Source organism: Ranitomeya imitator, chromosome 2 (assembly GCF_032444005.1).
Source record: "Ranitomeya imitator isolate aRanImi1 chromosome 2, aRanImi1.pri, whole genome shotgun sequence".
NCBI classification, from domain to species: Eukaryota; Metazoa; Chordata; class Amphibia; order Anura; family Dendrobatidae; genus Ranitomeya; species Ranitomeya imitator.
Window position 1 is genome coordinate 612,922,392 of NC_091283.1, and position 20,590 is coordinate 612,942,981.

General features: G+C 47.1%; 1 protein-coding gene across 2 annotated transcripts in view; it reads left to right on the top strand.

The window, feature by feature from the left end:
- Positions 1-20,590, top strand: part of GPS1 (G protein pathway suppressor 1) — a 48,271-nt gene that overhangs the window by 22,471 nt on the left and 5,210 nt on the right. For both annotated transcript variants that reach the window (XM_069752475.1, XM_069752474.1), the window contains exons 8-11: positions 15,747-15,832; positions 15,920-16,014; positions 16,099-16,204; positions 19,862-19,942. In XM_069752475.1, the coding sequence (XP_069608576.1) occupies positions 15,747-15,832; positions 15,920-16,014; positions 16,099-16,204; positions 19,862-19,942 (368 nt within the window). The remainder of the gene's footprint in view (positions 1-15,746; positions 15,833-15,919; positions 16,015-16,098; positions 16,205-19,861; positions 19,943-20,590) is intronic.

The following is a 20,590-nucleotide window of genomic DNA, read 5'->3' on the forward strand; positions in this document are numbered from 1 at the left end:
GACCGCTGAAGAGGGGAAGAAACTGCAGCGCCGAAGCCCGTGGGACGGCAGGGACAGCGCGAGGATCGCTGGGACTAGGTAAGTATACCCCAGCGCCCTCACCCCCTCACCCGCCGACCCCACCGCTACCGTGACTCGAGTATAAGCCGAGGGGGGCACTTTCAGCCCAAAAATTTGGGCTGAAAATCTCGGCTTATACTCGAGTATATACGGTAATTGTTTAATACTGTATGAATTCCCAACTCCACAATACTGATGGAGGGCTCTGCGTTGTGCTTCTCCCATATAACTTGGTGGGACCTTTCATCTTGGCAGTAGGAACTACGAGCGCTCTCCTACGGTATCCCATTGACAATAGGAAAGGTAACCAGTTATCAACTTGTTCATACTTTTCCAGGAGCCGTAAATGAGGAAGCGCACAATGCACAGTACTAAGAAAAGATTACCAAGATTGTTATTTCTCCTTCGCCACATTGGGGGACACAGGACCATAGGGTGTCACTGGATGCTGCTGTCACTAGGAGGCTAACACTAAGTTGACACTAAGTGGAGACAAAAGGTTAGCTCCTCCCCTGCAGTATACACCCTCATGCTGGCTTCCAGAGACCCAGTTCAAGCTTAGTGTCTGTAGGAGGCACACTGGATTTAAACCTTCTTTCTGGACGAAGGGGCGACGGAACCTTTCAAGGCTCCGATCTCCCCGAACCAACAACAGGCGGGCACGGGAGTTTTACCTCTCCGTATCCTCTCCTGCGACGTGGGATGCCACTGCCTGAGCTGAACTTTGGGGCGACGGGCCCCTTCAAGGGCACAGATTTCCTCCAAACCCCCCACCCTTCCCTGCTTTACAGACGAGCACGCACTGGTGTCACCTCCAGTAACCTCTTCTGCAGCCAGGCCTTATTGCCGGACATCTGCCCTGCCCACCAGGTCTCACCCTCGGCTATTCAGAGGCACTATTCCACTGTGGCGTCCGTGCAGCCCCCACTGCATCACCAATGAAAAAGAGTGGATGATGGAAGGAGGCGGACGGTTCCTCTCCACCCCCTTTTAAGGGGATGGTGGATGAGGCTTCCCCAACCCTGCACCGTCCTATTTACCCCGGGCACCTTCATTTTGGGGTAAGTGTACTAGGGGTCGTTTTTTCCGGCGCTCACCAGATATTTGGAGGGCTCCATAGCGGCAGTTTTCCCCCCAGGGCACCGCGACTCCTTTCCCTGCGGTCCGCGGGTGCGCGCCGGCCGAAGCCAGAAATTTAGTCCCCGACTTCGGCCTAGTCTAGGCCGCATCCCGGTAGGCTCCGCTCATCGCACGCATCATTCCAGCGACTCCGCCCACACTTCTGGTGCTTCTCGCTCCCTGCGAGACAACCCCACAGACTCTCGGCAGCCATCTTCCTTCTGCACAGCAGCACCAGCCGGCTTCTTTTCCACAAAGCTCCGGAGGTTTTTCCACTCAGCGCCACCTATCACGATTGCGGGGCACAGGACCTGGGTAAGGAGACGGCACTGCGTGGTTCCCTGCAGCGTTACCCCTCAGCTTCCGCTAGCAACTCCCTTTTTTTCTTCTCTCATTGTGGTACAACATGTCGCAGTCAAGGGTTAAAAAGACCACTAAGGTACATACCACCTTTTCTCTGCATGTACCACCTGCCAGGCCCCCCGCCCTCGGCCTCAAAGCTCCCCACTCTGCCCTGCCTGTGATGCCCAATGTGCCCAGGAGCCCTCCACCGCTACCGACCCCAGTGTCTCTAGCCCCCCTGAGTGGGCCGCGTCACTGTCACAATCCATGGCTTCGATAGCCAAAGCGATTTGAATCTCTTCATGATCCCTCTGGGTTAAGGAAGTACGGATATCCAAAAAACAGATCCACACTACCTCTCCTGAGCATTCACCACACCATTCAGCCTCTGGTAGCTCCACTTCTCGCTCACCCTCTCCAGGGGCTCGAAGCGATCACGACTCTGAATATGGGTCTGAGGCGTCCCTGGACCCGGATTCTCCGGAGTTTCGATCAACTGTTGGCTCCCTCATTGAGGCTGTCAATCATGCGCTAAAGGTGGTTGATGACCCTAATTCAGCTCCGGATCACGCAGTTTCCATTACGAGAACCAAGCGATCCCATAAGGCCTCCCATCCAGACTTCCTAGAGATAGTTCGGCGGCACAGGGAATGACCGGATAAACACTTTACGGGTAAAAAGGCCCTGGAATCAAAGTATCCCTTTTCTGCAGATCTGGTCAAAGATTGGACAGAACAACCGCTGGTAGATCCTGCGGTATCGCGTTTGGCTACCAAAACGCTTTTATCAGTACCTGATGGGGCTTCAATTAAAAATCCCACAGAACGCCAGTTAGATTCTCTGGCGCGCGCTCAGTGTATGAAGCCTCAGGTTCCTCCCTATCTCCTTCCTTAGCTGCGGCAAGGGTCGCCAAAGCAATGGTTTTCTGGGCAGATGCTCTTGCAAAATCCATTCAGGACCAGGCTTTTCCGTCTGAGGCGGCGGATCTCGCCAAACAAATTGCTATGGCTGCAGATTATGTGATGTACGCGTCATTAGACGCAGCGGACTGTGCAGCAACTGCGGCTTCAAACGCCATCACCATTAGGAGAGCTATTTGGCTTAGAGAATGGTGTGCAGATTCCTCAAAAAAATCTCTGGTTTTCCTTCCCTTTCAGAGCGGACTTCTGTTTGGAGAAAAATTGGACCAGCTTATTTCCGATGCTACAGGAGGGAAAAGCAAGTTCTTCCCTCAACACAGGCCTAAAGCTGCCTTTCAGCGCCAACAACATTTTCATTTTCGCCCCTTTCGTAGTAGCCCTTTCTGGTCCAACTCCACAGCATCGTCCAGATCCGAACGATCTACACACACAGACAGAGACTCTCGGCCTTCTTACAGGCCAAATCAGTCCTGGCGAGGAAAACCTAGACAATCCAGAACCAGAGGCTCCAGGTCTTCCAGATTTCCTTCACAATGACTCGGGGGTATTCCAGTCGACACTACCAAAGTAGGCGGACGCCTGCTTCTTTTTCAACACGTCTGGCTTTTCGTCATCCACGACGAATGGGTCAGAGACCTGGTGTCTTCTGGTTACAAAATAGAATTCTCCGCCTCCCCTCCAGCATGGTTTTTTCCCTCTCGTCTCCCAAGTTCAGGGGCTCAATCTCGCGCACTTCACCGCACCATCGAATCCCTCCACCAAAACGGGGTCATCGTTCCGGAGCACAAGAGATTCAGAGGTTTTTACTCAAACCTCTTCGTCGTGCCAAAAAAGGACGGGACAGTGCGCCCCATTTTGGACCTGAAGCTCCTAAACAAGTACGTAAAAGTATGGCACTTCAGGATGGAATCCCTCCGGTCGGTCATCTCCTCAATGGAGATAGGGGAGTTCCTAGCATCAATAGACATCAAAGATGCTTATCTTCATATCCCAATCTTCCCGCCACATCAAAGGTTCCTCCATTTCGCCGTCCAAGAGGAACATTTTCAATTCACGGCCTTACCCTTCGGCCTTGCCACTGTGCCCAGGGTATTCACAAAGGTCATGGCAGCTATCCTGGCCATTCTTCACTCCCGAGGAGTGGTCGTCTTGCCATACTTAGACAACCTCCTGGTCAAAGGTCTGTCTTATCATGCCTGCGAAGCAAGCGTCCGCATTACCTTGGATTCTCTTTCGTGCCTGGGCTGGTTAATCAACTTGGACAAGTCTTCCCCCATTCCAGCCCGACGGATCTCTTTCCTGGGCATGATCCTGGACACGTCCAAGGGGCTGGTTTTACTTCCGCGGTCCAAGCCCCGAGCGTTTCAGTAGGGAGCCCGGATGCTCTGTCGCCCTTGTCCGCAGTCCATTCGGTTTGCCATGAAGATCCTGGGGAAAATGGTGACCGCAATGGAAGCAGTTCCCTTCGCTCAACTGCATCTCTGTCCCTTACAGCAGGCCCTGCTAGACAATTGGGACAGGAGTCCCTTAACTCTTGACCGGCCATGTCCTCTGCCCCCACGGATCAGGCAAGTGCTCAAATGGTGGACTTTGGAATCATCTCTCAACTAGGGGAGGTCTTTTCTCCCGATCCATTGGCTGGTGGTGACTACCGACGCCAGTCTTCTTGGATGGGGAGCGGTGTTTCACCACCACACTTCCCAGGGGCGTTGGACGATTCGGGAATCGAAACTTCCCATAAACATCTTGGAGATCCGAGCTATCAGATTTGCCCTGAGACATTTTCACTTCCTGCTCGCGGGTTACCCAATTCAAATTCAATCGGACAACGTCACAGCGGTGGTGTACATATACCATCAGGGGGGTACCCACAGCAGGGTGGCGATGCGGGAAGTCTCCCACATTCTCCGTTGGGCCGTGACCAACCACTCCACCATTTTTGCAGTGCACATTCCAGGTGTCGAGAACTAGGCGGCGGACTTTCTCAGCCGTCAGGGTCTCGCCTCGGGGAAGTGGGAACTCCATCCAGAGGTTTTTCAACAAATCTGCCTTCGCTGGGGAACTCCGGACGTGGACCTGATGGCGTCCAGACTGAACGCCAAGGTTCCCAACTTCATATCACGTTCTCGAGATCCTCGGTCCGTCGTGGTGGACACACTGATATCCCCATAGCACCGGTTCCAATTCCCGTACGTGTTTCCTCCACTTCCTTTGCTGCCGAAAGTAATCTGAAAAATCAAGACGGAGGGGGTTCCTGTGATCCTTATCGCCCCGGATTGGCCACGTCGCGCATAGTATGCGGAGCTCGTTCACCTTGTATCCGACGTCCCCTGGCGGTTACCAGACCGCCCAGATCTGCTTCGCCAAGGACCAATCTACCACCAGAACTCAGGGGCCCTACGTTTAACGGCTTGGCTGTTGAAACTTGGATCCTAACTCAAGCGGGTTTCTCCCAGCAGGTCATCACCACCATGATCAGCGCTCACAAGGCGTCTTCCCGCTCGCATCTATCACCGCACCTTCTCCTCATGGTGCAGGCTCAGCGGTCATCCTCCTCGTTTTCTCAATTCCCTCCATTCTGGAATTTCTCTAGTCCGGCTTGGATTCCGGCCTGGCGCTCAGTTTCCTCAAGGGTCAGATCTCAGCGTTATCGGTGTTGTTCCAACGTAAGATTGCTGCTAACTTGCAAGTCAGGACCTTTTTTCAAGGGGTCTCCCACATGGTACCCCGCTACAGAATGCCGGTAGAGACCTAGGATCTCAATTTGGTCCTGAGCGTCCTTCAGGAATCTCCGTTTGAACCTCTGCAGGATGTCTCGCTGACCATCCTCTCCTGGAAGGTTGCTTTCCTTGTGGCAGTAACCTCTATCAGGCGCATCTCAGAGTTGGCCGCACCATCCTGCCGGGCGCCTTTCCTTTCCTTCCACCAGGACAAAGTAGTCCTACGCCCATCTCCGGCTTTTCTCCCTAAGGTGGTTTCATCCTTCCACCTTAATGAAGATATCATTCTTCCCTCCTTCTGCCCACAGCCTAGACGTAGGGTCGAAAAGGCCCTTCACACCTTGGACGTGGTACGGGCCCTCAGGAGGTACATTTTTAGGACTGCTCCCTTCCGCAAATCGGATTCCTTCTTTGTGCTTCCGGAGGGTCATAGAAAGGGTTCAGCCACTTCTAAGGCCACGATAGCCAGATGGATCCGATCAGCTATCCAAGAATCTTATCGGGTCGGGGCAGACCTGTCCTGACGGGGATTAGGGCACACTCTACTCGGTCAATGGGTGCTTCCTGGGCCATTCGGCACCAGGCAATGGCGGAGCAGGTTTGCAAGGCCGCAACATGGTCTAGCCTGCATACTTTCACAAAGCACTACAATGTCCACACTCAATCTTCCGCGGATGCGGCCCTTGGCAGACATATTCTGCAGGCGGTCGTCGTGCATTTGTAGTCAGATGGTACACAGAGTTATTTGGTTGTATTGTTCCCCACCCAGTGACTGCTTTGGGACGTCCCATGGTCCTGTGTCCCCCAATGTGGCAAAGGAGAAATAGGGATTTTTGCATACTCACCGTAAAATCCTTTTCTCCGAGCCACTCATTGGGGGACACAGCACCCACCTTCTTAGCCTTACGGCTCGTTACTCTTTTGGTTCTTGACTTTCTCTGACATGTTATACTCTAATGTTCTGTAATATATTGTTATTAATCTCCTACTGCTTTTGCACTGAACTAGGTCTCTGGAAGACAGCATGAGGGTGTATACTGCAGGGGAGGAGCGAACTTTTTGTCTCAATTTAGTGTCAGCCTCCTAGTGACAGCAGCATAACACCCATGGTCCTGTGTCCCCCAATGAGTGGCTCAGAGAAAAGTATATAACGGTGAGTACACAAAAATCCCTATGATCAAAAGGATTTGCAAGACTATAGTTCATGTCTGCTGGACCAGAGCCATTGAAACCTCGTTCTAGCTTCTGGCATCTCTGCCTCCTCTTCTGATTAATGTGCCCAACACATCATCATCGTTAGGCCTACTAATCAGAAGACACAGCGGGGATGCTTGCAGATAATTCGTTGGAAGGATCTAGCAGCCACAGACTACTGATGTGGCCACCATTAAGCAAGGATCCTGCAAATCTATTAACTGCACTCCTATTACTCGGTGAACACAAGTAATTACTGAGACAGTTGTGATCAGAGATCTAACAGTGCCTATTAATCAAGGACCCTCTACCTTTGGCTAGATCATGGTTTATGTAGATAGTTTGTCCTCTCTTGAAATGTCATTAATTTTACCAGGTACCGGCATTGTGATAAAAGAAGTCATGCCTTGGGGAATGAAGCATTACACAGTTGTCAGGGAGCATCTTACTCCAGTTTGGCACTCTCCGCAATGAGAAATATTTGCCCTTGCACCTCCAGTCAGAGTCCTCTCACCTAGCTAAATCAGATCTCTTGCTTTTGCACTGAGCATTGGCAACACCGAAACACATGTCTGCAAATGGAGTTTCTGTTTTGGCTTCTTACCCAAAGTCATGTGGCAAGTCTCATTAATGGGTCAATATTGATTTTTTTAGAATTACTACATCCAATAGGTGGCGCCAGAGATCAAGTCCTCTTCCTTCTGAAGAGCATATTTGTATATTTAACTTCCAAGAGGAACATTGCATGACCAGTAAGTCTCCATACATCACTTGGAAGAGGGTGAAACTCGGTCAAAGGAGCGCCGAAAGGAAACTGACACCAGAATGGGGTTAAGCGACAACGCATTTCAACGGAAGTACCGTCTTCATCAGGTGGACATTTGTGGCTTAACCCCCTTTCTGGTGTCAGAGTTTCCTTTCGGGGCTCCTTTGACCGAGTTTCACCCTTTTCCTGTTTCTGTCCTCCTTTGGAGGTGTTCGGCTGGAGCTGCGGGGGGGGGGGAGGGGTTAGGGGACTGTGTGACCTCCCCTCACTAGGGCTACCTATCCGGCGCTCCTAAAGAATCCGCCTTTTATTGACTTTGTCCATACATCACTTGGTACTCTCTGCAAGGAGACACATTTGTTCTTAGACCCACAGTGGTCAATATGTATGCCCATGTGTAATGCCGTGACCTCCGCAGTGAGCTATTTTCTGCTTTGACTTTTAGCGCATGAACCTGATTACAGAACTCCACTATAAAAAAATAAAAACAAAAATAGGGGGTTGTTGTCTACACAGATATTATGTATGAGATGAGTTTTGGAAATGTTTAGGTAATACTTAAAGAAAATAATTGTTAATGATGATATAAAAGAGATGAATCCAGTTGATAGTCATAATGATTACGGTGCATACCGCTGGAGCTCACCTCCAATAACCCTTTTATCGGAGTCCATTGTTGTGAATCTGGGTCTCTGGTTCCACGGAGGAATTGTTTCCTTGTTCTGACTGTAGGAGAATTTGTTCTTTACACTTGTATGAACGTCCAACTCCGCAATTATGATGCTAAGCTCCGGACTATACTAACTATTGTTCTGGTCTCCTGGCCCTCCTTCTTTTTATCTCTACGAGATAGCGACTTGCTGTCTCATTAAATGCTGCAAATCCTGTCTCTCCAGTACATCTGATTGCTTAGATCTTACCCTCTGAAGGCTTGAAATGAAATTCTACTTGCAGAATGTGGATTTAGCTGTTGAAGCATGACTGTTAGTATGGAGCATAAAGAAAGAAAGAAAGTTTGCTATCGTGCTAGCCAGTTGAAAAAATGTTATGGTTCTTAATTGATGAAAGCTCAGAGGCTTGATTCCCCACCCCACCATCTGTGTTCTCTGGATTACTTAAGGTACCGTCACACTTAGCGACGCTGCAGCGATACCGACAACGATCCGGATCGCTGCAGCGTTGCTGTTTGGTCGCTGGAGAGCTGTCACACAGACCGCTCTCCAGCGACCAACGATGCCGGTAACCAGGGTAAACATCGGGTAACTAAGCGCAGGGCCGCGCTTAGTAACCCGATGTTTACCCTGGTTACCATCCTAAAAGTAAAAAAAACAAACACTACATACTTACCTACAGCCGTCTGTCCTCCAGCGCTGTGCTCTGCACTCCTCCTGTACTGTCTGTGTGAGCACAGCGGCCGGAAAGCAGAGCGGTGACGTCACCGCTCTGCTTTCCGGCTGACCGACGCTCACAGCCAGTACAGGAGGAGTGCAGAGCACAGCACTGGAGGACAGACGGCTGTAGGTAAGTATGTACTATTTGTTTTTTTTACTTTTAGGATGGTAACCAGGGTAAACATCGGGTTACTAAGCGCGGCCCTGCGCTTAGTTACCCGATGTTTACCTTGGTTACCAGCAAAGACCATGCTGAATCGGTGTCACACACGCCGATTCAGCGATGTCTACGGGGAGTCCAGCGACGAAATAAAGTTCTGGACTTTCTTCCCCGACCAGCGATCTCCCAGCAGGGGCCTGATCGCTGCTGCCTGTCACACTGGACGATATCGCTAGCGAGGACGCTGCAACGTCACGGATCGCTAGCGATATCGTCTAGTGTGACGGTACCTTTAGATGTTGTCTTAGATGTTGTAACATGACTGTCATGAACCTCACTACCGCTAACACAAATTTGTGACAAACATCACTTGCTCACGACGTACGTGCCTTGAATGCTACTGCAGAGGAGTGCTCAGCTTCCCACACTCACTCATCCACTCGCCTATCACAATTGGCCGACAAGTAGCTAAGCGCACCCCAGCGCCAGTTCTCTCACCTACACCACACTTTTCGCTGCCCCCACTCTCCATTTTGATACCCCAGCGAGATGCCTGGACTGGGCCACGCAGCTTTCCCAAGCACCTCATAGGGATGCTTTTTGCACTCTGACATGCACAGCATAACCCATACACAGCTATATTATCGCTCTTCAGGGTTTGTGGGTACGTATAAAGCAGCAAGGAACAGACATATTCAATTTTAGATTTCATATATAAAAAAGGACAGTGCCTAAAAGGGTTACAAAAGATTAAATAATAAAAATACATAAGTAAAACAGTATAAAATAAAAGGGCTAAAATACAAATACGTCTTATGAATTGGATCAATGTCAGCTAGTGAAGTAGGACACCGCTTGAAATATGGACAGATCTGCAATTCTTATTGCTTCTCCTGGGGTCTGACCTTGAAATTCAGTAGATGAGATGTTATAAAGGGGTCAGCCAGACCCATCACTGCTTCTTTAACTGTGATAAGTGGAGTATGGCTGATTAGATTTGATTCTAATCTAGTTCTAGGCCATATTTCTGCTGTTGGTCGTATTTTCCCCCCGGAATCTCCTAGAGAAACGATACAGTTGTCATCATCCTACTGAACATCCTTCAAGCATCCATTTCACACATGAATATTATATATTCATAAAGAGATATTTCTTTCCTGTTCGTTGTCAGCTATCAAAACTTTTTCGACTTTACCCACAGATGGGAATATGCTCTCCGATCATGCATATATCAATCGATTGTGTCAAAATTTTGTAGATGTGGTGTGGAAAATATTGTACTTCCATTGCCATGTGAGTTCTGCCAATGCAAGGTGAAGATTTCTGTCTGTAAGGATTGATAATGAGGATATACACAATCAAAGTTTGCACTTCCATCATCTGTTGGCTATTTGTTAATTACTCTTCACACACACTCCATGTCTGCTCTCCATCAAATAACCTGCTTATCCCCTTTCCAACATTGGATGTAATAGTACGCCATTGTCAGACTCCCGCCTGTTTGGTGCGGGCTCCAGCGCTGAGCCCACACTTTTCAGTGCACATGAGAGCTGATCTATACAGCTGACATGTGCCCACAACAGACGCGGGTGGAATAGCGACCCACCCGTTGCTGTTAAATAGTTAAGTGCCAATGTCAATTTCTAACAGCGGGGCTTAACTAGCGCTTTCCGGAAGCACGTCGCTAATCCCGCCCAACGGTAACCTTGTCACATGATCATGGGTCGACATGACAACCAGAGGTCTCCAGCAGACCTCTATGCTTGTCATAGCCAGATTGCTATTAGCGCCGCCCCGTGGTCGGCACTCATAGCAAGGGAGTATTTCTGACACACGCAGGCGATCTGATCATCAATCCAGTATCTAATTGCATATCAAATCTGTCCATTTTTCATCGAAACGCACGTTAAGGGGTACACTGGTATGTGACTTCAGACAGGTTGTATCTTGATTTACGTTTGATACTTTCAGTTGCTGCTATTGCGGTCTATTTAACCATTTCAGGTCATGGTGTGCACATTATGCTCTGTTTTTCCTTTGAAGGCTTTGGATCTTACTGGTCCTGCTACACTGCTTCAATTAAAATAAGATTTTTTTTCTTTATATTCTTAGCTTTCAGATGAAAAATGGACAGATTTGATATGCAATTAGATACTGGATTGATTTATCCCTCTCTATATATTTCATTGAAAATAGTCTGCACTATGCACTTTACCTAATCTTCACACCATATTCTTGATTGGTCATATTATTTCTATGACTAGTATTGCTGATATTATACTCACCTTTACTCCATTTACAGGTCCTTCTCAAAAAATTAGCATATAGTGTTAAATTTCATTATTTACCATAATGTAATGATTACAATTAAACTTTCATATATTATAGATTCATTATCCACCAACTGAAATTTGTCAGGTCTTTTATTGTTTTAATACTGATGATTTTGGCATACAACTCCTGATAACCCAAAAAACCTGTCTCAATAAATTAGCATATCAAGAAAAGGTTCTCTAAATGACCTATTACCCTAATCTTCTGAATCAACTAATTAACTCTAAACACATGCAAAAGATACCTGAGGCTTTTATAAACTCCCTGCCTGGTTCATTACTCAAAACCCCCATCATGGGTAAGACTAGCGACCTGACAGATGTCAAGAAGGCCATCATTGACACCCTCAAGCAAGAGGGTAAGACCCAGAAAGAAATTTCTCAACAAATAGGCTGTTCCCAGAGTGCTGTATCAAGGCACCTCAATGGTAAGTCTGTTGGAAGGAAACAATGTGGCAGAAAACGCTGTACAACGAGAAGAGGAGACCGGACCCTGAGGAAGATTGTGGAGAAGGACCGATTCCAGACCTTGGGGAACCTGAGGAAGCAGTGGACTGAGTCTGGTGTGGAAACATCCAGAGCCACCGTGCACAGGCGTGTGCAGGAAATGGGCTACAGGTGCCGCATTCCCCAGGTAAAGCCACTTTTGAACCATAAACAGCGGCAGAGGCGCCTGACCTGGGCTACAGAGAAGCAGCACTGGACTGTTGCTAAGTGGTCCCAAGTACTTTTTTCTGATGAAAGCAAATTTTGCATGTCATTCGGAAATCAAGGTGCCAGAGTCTGGAGGAAGACTGGGGAGAAGGAAATGCCAAAATGCCTGAAGTCCAGTGTCAAGTACCCACAGTCAGTGATGGTGTGGGGTGCCATGTCAGCTGCTGGTGTTGGTCCACTGTGTTTCATCAAGGGCAGGGTCAATGCAGCTAGCTATCAGGAGATTTTGGAGCACTTCATGCTTCCATCGGCTGAAATGCTTTATGGAGATGAAGATGTCATTTTTCAGCACGACCTGGCACCTGCTCACAGTGCCAAAACCACTGGTAAATGGTTTACTGACCATGGTATTACTGTGCTCAATTGGCCTGCCAACTCTCCTGACCTGAACCCCATAGAGAATCTGTGGGATATTGTGAAGAGAAAGTTGAGAGACGCAAGACCCAACACTCTGGATGAGCTTAAGGCCGCTATTGAAGCATCCTGGGCCTCCATAACATCTCAGCAGTGTCACAGGCTGATTGCCTCCATGCCACGCCGCATTGAAGCAGTCATTTCTGCCAAAGGATTCCCGACCAAGTATTGAGTGCATAACTGAACATTATTATTTGTTGGTTTTTTTGTTTGTTATTAAAAAACACTTTTATTTGATTGGATGGGTGAAATATGCTAATTTATTGAGACAGGTTTTTTGGGTTATCAGGAGTTGTATGCCAAAATCATCAGTATTAAAAGAATAAAAGACCTGACAAATTTCAGTTGGTGGATAATGAATCTATAATATATGAAAGTTTAATTGTAATCATTACATTATGGTAAATAATGAAATTTAACACTATATGCTAATTTTTTGAGAAGGACCTGTATATTGGCAAATTTTTCTATCTTTAAACTGTCTGTCGGATTATTACTTGTTCGCTATTCTGTATAATTTGTATTGTTGCACTTCATGTACCATATCATTATCATGTACAGTGTTTGCGCTTTTTCTCATAATTTTTGTGGTTGAGTTGCATTTCCAATTTTTAATGGTTTTTAATTCAAATTACCGTATATACTCGAGTATAAGCCAAGATTTTCAGCCCAAATTTTTGGGCTGAAAGTGCCCCTCTCGGCTTATACTCGAGTCACGGTGGGCGGCAGGGTCGGCGGGTGAGGGGGAGAGGGCGCTGAGGCATACTCACCTAGTCCCGGCGCTCCTGACGCTGCCCCTGCCTGTCACACTGTCTCCGGGTGCCGCAGCTCTTCCCCTGTACAGCGGTCACGTGCGACCGCTCATTAGAAAAATGAATATGGACTCCACTCCCATAGGGGTGGAGCCGCATATTCATTTCTCTGAGCGGTGCCAGTGACCGCTGACAGGAAGAGCTGCGGCACCCGAAGACAGTGTGACAGGCAGGGGCAGCGTCAGGAGCGCCGGGACTAGGTGAGTATTTTATATTCACCTGTCCGCGTTCCACACGCCGGGCGCCGCTCTGTCTTCGCGTCCTCTTGCACTGACTGTGCAGGTCAGAGGGCGCGATGACGCATATAGTGTGCGCGGCGCCCTCTGCCTGATCAGTCAGTGCGGAGAGACGACGAGACGCCGGGAGCTGCTAGCAATAGAGATGAGTATGGCATTTTTTTTTTTTATTATTGCAGCAGCAGCAAAGGCACAGCTTTATACGGAGCATCTATGGGGCAAGAATGAACGGTGCAGAGCACTATATGGCACAGCTATGGGGCAAGAATGAACGGTGCAGAGCACTATATGGCACAGCTATGGGGCAAGAATGAACGGTGCAGAGCACTATATGGCACAGCTACGGGGCAATAATGAACGGTGCAGAGCACTATAGGCACAGCTATGGGGCAAGAATGAACGGTGCAGAGCACTATATGGCACACCTTTCTATGGTACATCTATGGGGCAAGAATGAACGGTGCAGAGCACTATATGGCACAGCTATGGGGCCATAATGAACGGTATGGAGCATGTATTTCTATTTTTGAAATTCACCAGTAGCTGCTGCATTTTCCACCCTAGGCTTATACTCGAGTCAATAAGTTTTCCCAGTTTTTTGTGGCAAAATTAGGGGGGTCGGCTTATACTCGGGTCGGCTTACACTCGAGTATATACGGTATGTACTTTAATAAAATTATTTTGTATGAGAATCCACTCTGGATGATTTTGTTTGTCCCTACATTTTCTTTGGTGCAAAAATTAAGCCCTGACCCAGCCCCAGATCACAAAAAATAAAGACGCTGAAGGTCTCGCAAAATGGTGCCAATGGCAGGTCAGTTTTAGCATTTAGTGAAGATGGTAAGAAAAAGAAACTGTGGAATTGCACTTTTTTTGCAATTTCACCACACTTGCAATTTTCCAGTACACAATATATTAAAACCAATGGTGTGGTTCAAAAGTACAACTTGTCCCGCAAAAAAACAAGCCAACATGGTCATATTGACCGAATAATAAGGTTATGACTGGGGAAAAAGAGGAGCAAAAAAAAAAAGAAACCGCAAAAACGAAAATACCTCTGGTCATGAAGGGGTTAAAATTACCTGTTCACAGCGGAGGGTGCAGGCAGTAATCCAATGACCCCAGCCTTTGATCTGTAAACTTCTAACTCCATTTATGACAATGATTTAAATCTTTACAACATTTCATACATGTGTATGGGATATTTGGCTGTACCGTATGTAGTAGGCTCTGTGGAGATCGCACTGTATTGAGGCTATGTGGGGCTCACACAGTTGTTTGTATGTATGGGACTCTCACTGTATATAGGAGGCTATGTGGGGCTCACAGTGTGTGTGTGTGTGCGCGCATGTATGGGGCTCACTGTATATAGGAGGCCATGTGGGGCTCACACTGTGTGTGTGTGCATGCATGGGTCTCTCACTGTATATAATAAGCTATGTGGTGCTCACACTGTGTGTGTGTGTGTGTGTATGTATGGGTCTCTCCCTGTATATAGGAGGCTATGTGAGGCTCACACTGTGTGTGTGTGTGTGTGTGTGTGTGTGTGTGTGTGTGTGTGTGTGTGCTTGTATGGCTCTCTCACTGTACATAGGAGGCTATGTGGGGCTCTCACTGTGTGTGTGTATGGGTATCTCACTGTATATAGGAGGCTATGTGGTGCTCACACTGTGTGTGTGTGCGTGTATGTATGGGTCTCTCCCTGTATATAGGAGGCTATGTGGGGCTCTCACTGTGTGTGCATGTGCATGCATGGGTCTCTCACTGTATATAGGAGGCTTTGTGGGGTTCACACTCTGTGCATGTATGGGTCTCACTGTATATAGGAGGCTATGTGGGGTTCACAGTGTGTGTGCGTGTGTGCATGCATGGGTCTCTCATTGTATATAGGAGGCTATGTGGGGCTCACACTGTGTGTGTATGCATGGGTCTCTCACTGTATATAGGAGGCTATGTGGGGTTCACACTTTGTGTGTGCGAATGTATGGGTCTCACTATATGAGGCTATGTGGGGCTCACACTGTGTGTGTGCGCGCATGTATGGGTCTCTCACTGTATATAGGAGGCTATGTGGGGCTCACACTGTGCGTGTGTGTGTGCATGTATGGGTCTCGCTGTATATAGGAGGCTTTGTGGGGTTCACACTGTCTGTGTGTGTGTGTGCATGTATGGGTCTCTCACTGTATATAGGAGGCTATGTGGGGCTCACACTGTGTATGTAAGGGGCTCTCACTGTATATAGGAGGCTATGTGGGGCTCACACTGTATGTAAGGGGCTCTCACTGTATATAGGAGGCTATGTGGGGCTCACACTGTGTATGGGTCTCTAACTGTATATAGGAGGCTATGTGGGGCTCACACTGTATATATAGAGGTGTCTTGCTCCCCTTACATAGTCTAATACTAATATTAAAATCCTTGCCCTGCATGTATTATTAACATATTATTAGCAGAGGCTGCTGGGGCAGCCGACCACAGTGGACATTGTTATTTTTCAATCAGGAGAGCAGGTTGTCCGACCTTTCTAGACACAAAAGAAACTGATAACATTTCCCGTTCTTTCAGGGTTGGCAGAGCTCGCAGCTCGAAAATATAAGCAAGCAGCAAAATGCTTTTTACTGGCATCGTTTGATCATTGTGACTTTCCAGAGGTATGTTCACACAGCTGTTTATGGAACTTGCAGAATATCTTCACCTTAATTTCACCTTATTTTGCTTCTTCCTCTTCCTTTTCGCAGCTTCTTTCCTCTAGTAATGTTGCAGTATACGGGGGTCTCTGTGCCCTGGCCACATTTGACCGTCAAGAGCTCCAAAGGAATGTCATCTCTAGCAGGTGAATATTTGAGGAGTATGAAGTGTGGGATGGGTGCATATCTTCATTGTGGGGCTAAATAATATAATTGTATTCTATGTGTAGTTCTTTCAAACTGTTCCTGGAGCTGGAGCCTCAAGTCCGTGATATAATATTCAAATTCTATGAGTCCAAGTACGCATCCTGTCTAAAGATGTTGGATGAAATGAAGGTGAGTGGGGGACAAGCTTTTAGTGTTTTGTTGTTTCTTTTGCCTACTCTATGCAAAAGGACTCTCAGCAGGGCTGTGGAGTCTGTAAAGGTACCGTCACATTTAGCGACGCTGCAGCGATAGACAACGAGCCGATCGCTGCAGCGTCGCTGTTTAGGTCGCTAGGAGATGTCAAACACCGGCAACAGCTGAGCGATGAAGGAGCGATCCAGTGACGTACTTATCGTTCTCGCTGGTTGTTGGCTCCATGAAAAAACATTGCAGGCATCGTTGCTTTTGCTGTCAAACATGACAAATTATGCCGACCTGACGACCAAATAAAGTTCCGGACTTCTAGCTACGACCAGCGATGTCACAGCGGGATCCTGATCGCTGCTGCGTGTCAAACACAACGAGATCGCTATCCAGGACGCTGCAACGTCACGGATCGCTGTCGTTCTCGTTGGAAAGTTGCTCAGGGTGAAGGTACCTTAAGCCAAACCTCCGACTCCTCAATTTCCATGACTCAGACTCCATGGGCTCCGACTCCATAGCCCTGCTCTCATAGTAGGATGAACCCCCTAAGCCAGGGGTCCCCAACTCCAGGCCTCGAGGGCCGCCAACAGTGCAGGTTTTCAGGATTTCTTTAGTATTGCATCGGTGGTAATGTGATCATCTGCACAAGTGAGGATTCCAACCCCTGTGCAATACTAAGGAAATCCTGAAAACCTGCACTGTTGGCGGCCCTCGAGGCCTGGAGTTGGGGACCCCTGCCCTAAGCCATCTATATGGGCATCTAGGTCATAGAAAGATAAAGAAAGCGATGTCTTGTTATTTGCAATACAATGTCTTATTCCATAGCAAAAGAAAAAAAAAGATATATAGACAATAGCGATCACCTTACAATATTTTTATTAGTTACAAAAAAATAAAACCAAGATTTTTTTTTTTTAGAAACATTTTAAAAAGCACAACATTCGCTGTAATACAAATAACCCCAAAGACCAAAAAAGTGTATATAAAGAGCAGGTGTGTCTATCTTGTTGCTCCCAACTAACAGCTAATGATGTGTGTCCCTGATATATCAGTAATTTGGTACCATAACAAAATGTAAAATACACTAGATTTTATGAAGAGTATATGGCACAATTGTCTCTCTGCATATGTCAATTTTAAATATCAGGACATGCATTAGTAGATATAACCTCCAATAATAAAGAATCGTATCCCTAATATATCACCAATTGGGCACCAGAGATTGTAGTTGGGCCAGATTTTTTAAACGTGCATTGGGCAAATATTCCATTACATGAGTCAATCTCAGTACAGGGGCACACAACAAATGTAACCATCTCAGCTGGCAAATATACCATGAAAGTTCCCTCACTCTATATATGTAGGTTTGATCCATACACACAGATCTCATTAAAAACCGGTTATAATCAATTTTTTCACATAGAAAATATACGTGGAATGGATCAGTGTGCACCGCACTTACTACCTATAAGTTATATCATCCAGAATATTATTATTATTTTATATAGCACCATTAATTCCATGGTGCTGTACATGTGAAAAGGGGTTACATACAGGGTTATAGATATCGTTAACAGTAAACAAATTTACAATGACAGAGTAGTAAAGGGGGGAGAGGACCCTGTCCTTGCTTGCTTACTTACATTCTTCGGGATAATAGGGAAGAGACAGGAGGTCGGTGTGCTGCAGCACTGGTGGTGGTGAGGCAGCAGCTCTGGCGGTGGCGACACGGCAGCTCGGGTAGTTGGTGACATGGCAGCGGCTCGGGTGGTTGGTGAGGCGGTAGCTCGGGTGGTTGGTGAGGCGGCAGAATGGTTGTTGCAGTCTGTAGGCTTTCCTGAAGAGATGGGTTTTCAGTTTCCATCTGAAAGATCCGAGGGTGGTGGATAATTGAATATGTTGAGGCGTGGAATTCCAGAGGATGGGGGATATTCGGGAGAAATCTTGGAGGCGGTTGTGTGAGGAACGAATATGTGTGGAGGAGAGGAGGAGGTCTTGGGAGGATCGACGATTACGTGAGGGAAGATAGTGGGAGATTAGTTCAGAGATATAGGGAGGGGACAGATTGTGGATGGCTTTGTAGATCAGTGTTAGTAGTTGTAGTAGTTAGTAGCAGATTACAGCGGTGACGTCACCGCTGTGCTTTCCGGCTGGTGCTCACAGTCAGTGCAGAGAAGCACAGCGCCGGGGGACAGACACCGGAATGTAAGTATGTAGTGTTTTTTTTTTTTTTTACGTTTACGCTGGTAACCAGGGTAAACATCTGGTTACTAAGCGCGGCCCTGCGCTTAGTAACCCGATGTTTACCCTGGTTACCAGGGGACTTTGCATAGTTGGTCGCTGGAGAGCTGTCTATGTGACAGCTCTCCAGTTGACCACACAGCAACGCTGCAGCGATCGGGATCGTTGTCTAGATCGCTGCAGCGTCGCTAAATGTGACGGTACCTTTAGGTGTGAAAAGCCTGGTTATGACAATCAGTATGCAGTAAATTAGACGTATGATTCATTGAATTAAAGTCAGGGAAAAAGTAGCGGTGTACCAGGTAGAACAGGGGGGGAGAGAGAGGATTCAGGGGTGCAGTGGGAATTCCAGGTTAGCAGACAGTTCAAACGTACCTGTGGATGGAAGCAGATGGGTCAGGGCATGTCAGCGTGAAGGAGAATATGACGATACACTTAAAAGATGTCACTTCAAATGATGTCACACCTGACTAAAAAGAATACAGACAATTACAGTGCAATGTTGCAAACATACTTTCATATGTGACATGCTTGATATCGATGCAAAAGGAATTCTATGTTCATGTAATATGATCTATTGTCTAAATGAATATACTATATCAGCAAGACCAGTAAAGTTTTGAGAAGGGTATCGTGTAAGACTGCTGTGTGCTACAGAGATAGGCATGTTACCCCACGCGTTTTGCCGCTACCTATGCAGCTTCATTGGGGCAAATGCAGTCTGAGCCGTTACGATTTCTGTGCTGGACACAGATCTCTCTGATAATCGGATCACATATATCAAGGTTTCATTTTATTCAGATTTCTATCACCTACATTTCCATATAGACGGGTTAGGAGGGCTCATCTTACTGACAGATTTCCTTTAATAAACACTATTAAAGATAGAAGATCTGAAATAAAATGTCAGGTATTCTCCCGTAATACATTGCTTACATAGGCTTAGTATGTGCCATACAAGCCTGCTAGGTGGTATTCACCTTTTTATGGCCCTATTTGCCAGCACCAATAGAAGTCGGTGGTCGGTGTATTACCATTGTAACTGAACTAAATGCATGCTACATGCACACGTTATGTTGCATATGGTCATACCGGGGTATGTGTAGACGATAAGGAATTGGACATATGCAAAAGCGCATGTCTGCTGCGTCCAAAGCGCTGCCAGCTATTGGACATAGGTGAATCTTCATGTGTTCACTGATTCACCAAGTCCAATACATTGTATGGGTGAAATGTATCTTTCAGAGACCTGCTGCGCCGCATGTCCGTCTCCGCAGGTGAGCCGCGGGCATCTCTGGACGCACAGTGGGCATGGGATTTCTTGAAGTACGCAGCTTCCAACCTGCAGTGTTTACTGACTGTGTGCACTTACCCTTATACCTGTGAATTATTTCTCATCAGGATAACCTGCTTCTGGACATGTATCTCGCTTCTCACGTCCGCACACTGTATACTCAGATCCGGAACCGTGCTCTTATACAGGTATCTATCATGTACTCCTCTGCTTTTCACATCCTCTACACAAGTTGATTGCTATTCTGATGCTCTCTGCTGGGTTTCCGCTGCCTGCTGCTCCTCATGTTACTTCTGCTGCTGCCTGCTGTGTCTGCAGCATGCTATGTTTCATTCAGATCACCTGCTGTTACTTTGTATTTCTCTTCCTGTCATCCTATGTCTGCCCTAGGGAAGGCATTATTTCATGTCTGTGCTTTGCTCATCAGGGAGTCAATTTAAGTGAAGACGGTTATCACTGCTATATTTGGTTTCAAAGTCACTTTATCGTCAGTTATATTTTTACTTTAATAAATGTATATATAGAGATGCATAAACTCCTCAACACTGACACTGCAATACCAAGAAGGAAAAATTGTGGCATTACGGACGCAGGATGGATAGACATGTTAATGAAATGCATTTGATGACAATATGGAAACAACATTTTCAATACATGGCGATTTATTCAGTATTGCGTATGACCACCTCGTGCAGAAATCCCTGCACTTACATGTCTAGGCTGCTATCAGAGAGGTTATTAATGGATGTCTGAGGAATGTTCCTCCACACTGAATGTACTTGGGCACGCCAATCTTCACGATCCGCTGCTGGCAGCTCTCATTGCAATTGGAGACC